This window comes from Myotis brandtii, unplaced genomic scaffold, assembly GCF_000412655.1.
Source record: "Myotis brandtii unplaced genomic scaffold, ASM41265v1 scaffold743, whole genome shotgun sequence".
Taxonomy (NCBI): domain Eukaryota; kingdom Metazoa; phylum Chordata; class Mammalia; order Chiroptera; family Vespertilionidae; genus Myotis; species Myotis brandtii.
Genome location: NW_005370960.1, coordinates 1,024,426 through 1,029,900, shown reverse-complemented (window position 1 = coordinate 1,029,900; position 5,475 = coordinate 1,024,426). Strand labels below are relative to the sequence as shown.

At 60.6% G+C, this 5,475-nt stretch overlaps 1 protein-coding gene across 1 annotated transcript in view; it reads left to right on the top strand.

The window, feature by feature from the left end:
• Positions 1-634, top strand: part of UPP1 (uridine phosphorylase 1) — a 5,518-nt gene extending 4,884 nt beyond the window's left edge. Inside the window, exons 7-8 of the mRNA XM_014530521.1 lie at positions 11-257; positions 356-634. Of these exons, the coding sequence (XP_014386007.1) occupies positions 11-257; positions 356-570 (462 nt within the window). The 3' untranslated portion in view covers positions 571-634. The remainder of the gene's footprint in view (positions 1-10; positions 258-355) is intronic.
• The last annotated feature ends 4,841 nt before the right edge of the window (positions 635-5,475 follow it).

Sequence of the window (5,475 nt, the reverse complement as noted above, 5' to 3'; positions counted from 1 at the left end):
CCGCCCTCAGCGTCTGCCTTCCGCCCGCCCTGTCCCTGAGCCTGTGCTGGACGGGGTGACGCCTGTGATGGTCATGTGGCCGAGGGCAGGATTCTCCGTATCTGGGAGCCCCGGGCCACCAGGTGGGCTGAGGACGGTGGCACCAGCTCCCTCAGGTTTTCTGGGCAGCAAGGCCACCACCAACCCTGCGGTGGGTCTGGCTTTCAGCCTTGGATTTGAGAGCCCTGCCTCCCAGCCGGGGATGTGCCTGGGACTCGGTGGGAAGCGAAGGCGGAAGGAGGAGGAGGCCCCAGACCCTCTGTGCTCGCCACCCGTCCACATGCCTGTGGGTCGCCCCGTCTCCTGGGGATGGCAGGTGGCTCCTTGTCTGGTCGGTGCACTGAGCTGGAAGCCCTGCCCTTCCCGCTGACGGGACCTTTGCCCTCCGCAGCGGCCGTGGTGTGCGTCACCTTACTGGACCGCCTGCGGGGGGACCAGGTCTCCAGCCCCCAGGACCTGCTGGCCAAGTTCGAGCAGCGGCCACAGCGGCTGGTCGTCCACTTCATCAAGAAGAGGCTGGCGGGGGCCTGAGGTCCCTGCGTCCCGGAGACCGACCGAGCTCGTCGCGGCTGCAAATAAAATCGCTGTCCAGTCCCCTCTGCGTCCTGTGCACTCGATGAGGGAGCCCGAGGCTGCCTCTGCCCCAGAGTCCCTCGGGCTCCAGGGAGCCGTTCACGCGGATCAGCCTGATTTGGGTTTTCTGTGTGAACGTCCCTCTGAAATGAAAGTATTTCTGGGGGGAAATTTCAGACTTTTAAATGCTAATGGTTGTCCGATTTCACATGGCTAAGCAAGAGGTCTGATTCTAGGGCCAGACATTCACTTCCTCAGGTCGTTCTACAGCCCTTTGTAGAGCCACGGACACCCAGAGGCAGCTACAGGAGGCTGAGGAGGAGACGCCCCCAGGAGCACACGCACACGTGTGTCACGGGTTTGAGCTGCGCAGGTCCACTCAGACATGGAGTTTTTCCTTTTTAGAGGATTTTTTAAAAATTGATTTTTAGAGCGAGAGGGAGAGAAACATGGATTTGTTGTTCCACTTATTTACGTATTCATTGGTTGATTCCCTTTTAAAAAATCCTCACCTGGGGATATGTTTTTTTTGTTAATTGGTTTGAAAGAGAGAGAAAGAGAGAGATGAATTGGTTGCCTCCTGTACACTCCTGACTGGGGATCGAACCTGCAACCGTGGCGTGTCGGGGTGACGCTCCGACCAGCCGAGCAGCCCAGCCTGGGCCAGACGCGGGTTTTGTCGTTGGACCACAGCTCCACTGCCTGTGCGGTGTAACCCACACTGTTCCGGGTGACGGCGGCTGGGACTGTCGTGTGGAGGCCCGGCTCTAGTTACACGTAGACTGTCAACTGCGCGGGAGGTGGCCCTAACCGGGCGTTGCTTCCGGGTCCACGGTCTATACGCAGTTCCCTCGTCGCACACAGCCGCACTTCCGGAAACTTCTGTGTCTGCCTCATGCTGCCATAATGGGCCGGTTCTCCACACGCAGGAGAGAGAGATGAATTGGTTGCCTCCTGTACACTCCTGACTGGGGATCGAACCTGCAACCGTGGCGTGTCGGGGTGACGCTCCGACCAGCCGAGCAGCCCAGCCTGGGCCAGACGCGGGTTTTGTCGTTGGACCACAGCTCCACTGCCTGTGCGGTGTAACCCACACTGTTCCGGGTGACGGCGGCTGGGACTGTCGTGTGGAGGCCCGGCTCTAGTTACACGTAGACTGTCAACTGCGCGGGAGGTGGCCCTAACCGGGCGTTGCTTCCGGGTCCACGGTCTATACGCAGTTCCCTCGTCGCACACAGCCGCACTTCCGGAAACTTCTGTGTCTGCCTCATGCTGCTGCCATAATGGGCCGGTTCTCCACACGCAGCCGATGGGGCTGGGTCCTTGGGCCTGTGGGTTGGAATGGTCACGTCTGGCGAGTCAGCCGTGGCTCGTGGAATCCACGTCAGGGTGGCCACTCTCTGGTGTTGGATCCTGTCGTGAGCACCGGAGGGGTGTTTCCTGGCTGTGCCCGGAGGCCCCTTCCCCCCGCCTGTCCTCCCCACCGTGTCTGGCTCTGCTCTGGCGGTCAGCTGAGTGACTGGGGCAGGGCAGTGTCAGACCCGGGGGTGTCGCTGTGTGTGGCCCGTGCACTCTGTCGAAGGCCCTTCCCTGGGACTCCGGTCGGCTCAGAGGAGGAGCCCCTCCCCGCTCGCGCCTGGAGGCTGTGCTGTGGAGAAGCAGCCGGGGGCTCTCCCTCGCCTCCCGGCAGTGGCTCTGCTGCCCCGGACCAGGAGGCTGACCAGGAGGCTGACCAGGAGGACGCGCGCTGGAGGGCCGGGCCGTCAGAGCCCCCGGGCAGCCTGTCCGCTATGACCCCAGCCCGAGGCACAGGACCGGACTCTGTCCTCCCGGTCCCGGGCCACTGTCCTCTTCTCCCACCTGTCCCCAGTGTCCCCAAGCTCCCAAGGGCCCCAGACTCCAGCTGGGTTGCCCGTCAAACCTCAGCCCCCGCCGAGAGTGGCCCCGGGGCCAGTGCACCGTGGACGCAGGCTCGCTTCTGTGTGGATAGTCGCCAGGCCCAGTGGGCTGCGGCCCCACACTTGCCTGGGAGCGGGGAGGGGCTCATCGCCTGGCCTGTGGGGGCCCCTCCCACCCTTCCCAGGCATGTGTGGCCGCTAGGGACCTGGCCACTCCTGGGAGCGCACCTGGCCAGCAGAGGGGGCACCCACACTGGGCAACTGGCACATTGAAGCTGAAGGAGCTGCTCCCAGCCAGAGGGCTGGTCTCAGGTGCCTCCTCCCAGAACCTGGAGCTGAGGCCCCTGAGGGGCGGTGCGGGGGACCAGGGCTCCCACAAGGACCTGAGGCTCGAAGTCGGCCTGCACCACCACCTGCTGGCCACGGGTGGGACGACACATCACTTACCCCACAGGTGCTGCCTCTGTCAGCGGGCGACCCCTCCCTCATGGCGGGCGTGAGGCTGCGAGATGACCTCATGGGGCCAGACAGTGCCCAGTGCAGGGAGCGCCCTCTGAACAAAGGAGCTTGTTTTGATGGGCTAAGAACACACTTCTGTCCCGACAACTGAACTCGGAATTTAGTTTGGTTACTAAGGTGACTCGAGGTGACCTTGAAAACGCCCTCAAACACGTGTTACCTGGGTTCCTCACTGCACGGCCACCCATCCCGCGTCCTGGCCTGGTCCCGGCTCCCTCCCTCCCCAGGGATGAGAGTGGCCCCTCCGAGCAGGGGCAGGTGACAGTGACACTATGCCCTCGCTGCCTGGGCGGGTCAGAGAGAATTGGGGACGATACTGGGTTCGTTGTGATGGAACTGTCAGGTCCGATTTGGGAAAGTGAGTCTGGTGTCTCAGGCACCTTGTAATTGGGGGGCGGGGGGGTCCCAGGGTGAGGGGTCCAGGTGTAGGTGAAACTGGGGCGAGGCGTTCAGGTGTTTTCACCTGGAGAAATACTATTCAGCGCAAATGGAAGGTGGGAAAGTGTGATTTAGGCCTCAGATTCTGCAGCGGGACAGGCGGAACCCTCCTCACCGCCCTCCCGCCTACCCACGGGGGTGTGGGTGGCCTCCCTCAACGTTCCCAATGGATTTCTGGGGGTTCCTTTAATTTTCTTAGCTCCGAGGGCACCAGATAGCACGGGAAGATGAAACCTCGTGTTTCTATCCATTTGCCGTCTTTGGAACAAATGTGTTTTCGCTACAAGTTGGAATTATGGTTTTCTATTAGAGCGAGGAGCAAGACTAATTCAGATTCATGAGAAGTTATTGAAATTAGCTGAATGGAATTTCAGTGTCAGAGAAAATGAGTTATTTAAATCACCCAAGAGGTTATTTATTTTTTCAGGATTTATAAATTACAATTAAATAAGAAACATTTGGGCCATGCAAGTTCTTTCAACTCTAAAACTTCTGATTGCTTATTGCCCCTAATTCTAATAAAGCTTTTAAACCGAGACAAAGAGGCCATTCCACCTGAAACTGCTGAATAATTTACGTTGCAATTTTTAAACTGCATTAGCATAACCTTTCAGAGGGACCAGCCGAGTGTGTGTGTTAATCTCCTGCATCCAGGTTTGGGGCGCGCTCATCCGGGGGAGCTGGTCAGCTCTGACCGAAGCACGTTCGTCTGCAGCGGGGCGTCCGGGCAGGGCTCGATGAGTGCGGAGGGACAGAGACTCGAGGGTCTCAGCCCTCGGGGCCTCGGTCCTCAGCCCTTCCTGTGCTTTTTAAATGGATTTCAGGGAGAGGAAGGGAGAGACAGAAGCATTGATGAGAAAGAAACATCTATGGGCTGCCTCCTGCACGCCCCCTACTGGGCAGGTGCCCTGACTGGGAATTGAACTGGCGACCTCTGGGTGGTGCATGGGGCGACATTCAGCCACTGAGCAGCACTGGCCGGCAGGTCTGGCTGTCCTGGATTTAGCCCGTCCTCTCCGCGGTGTGTGCCGGCCTCCTGGCCACCTCTCCGCGGACTCCAGCCTTAATGGAAAGGATCTAGTTGAGTGGCAGGGGAGAAGGGATGGGGTGGGGAGGCAGCAAGGAGCGGACGCGGGCCAGTCCCGTGGTCCCTGTAGGCACGGAGCCCCGGGGGACCCGGTGTAGAGTGACCAGCTCTCCTTCGCGCAGCCTCCGCGTCAGAGCGGGTCCCCAGGAAGTCCCATCCTCAGGATCCTTTCAGACCAACGCCTGTCCGCCTGCTCCACGTTCCCTCCGGACCTGGGTCAGGTGCAGGCCCCGCCTTAGCCTCCCAGCCGGCCTCGCCTGCAGGTGCACAGGGGCCAGCTTAGCAGCTGGGGCCTCCTTTGTCAGCTGCGAGAATCGGTCCCTGGGTGGTCATGACCCAGTCCCGCCTGCAGGTGGAGGTCAAAAGACACCTATGTTCCCACAGGCCTGGAGCTGGTTGCAATCACGTACGTGCATGCGAACGGGCCGGTACAGACCTGAAACAGGAGCACCCATGACTGGGCAGTTTCCTAATCCTGGTTTTTAGAAATAATGACAGTCTCCCAGGATGGGAAGTGCTGTTCGTGTCACCTGCCAAGGACCAGGCGTGTCACCTGCCAGGGAACCAGGTAGCGACACTCAGAGGACAGAATGGGCCTGGAGAAGGTGAGGCCAGGGAGACAGGGCGCTGGCAACAGCAAACCCAAGTCTGTGCGTGCGTGCCCGTGCATGCGTGCCCGTGCGTGCGAGCTGCCCTCCTCCCCCCCGCCAGGCGGTGGCCCTCGCGCTGGAGCAGGGAAATGTATAACTAGAAGGTGAAAGCTATGGTCTGGGAAAGGCAGGCCTGCAGGGCACTTGGGCCGCCCTCTGAGGCCCGGGCCGGGTTCTCGTTGCAAAAGCCATCGGCCAGGACTCAGGGCGGGTGAAGCGCTTTATGAAACGGGTGACCACAGACTCTGGGTGTCCGAGGGGCCCAGGAGCC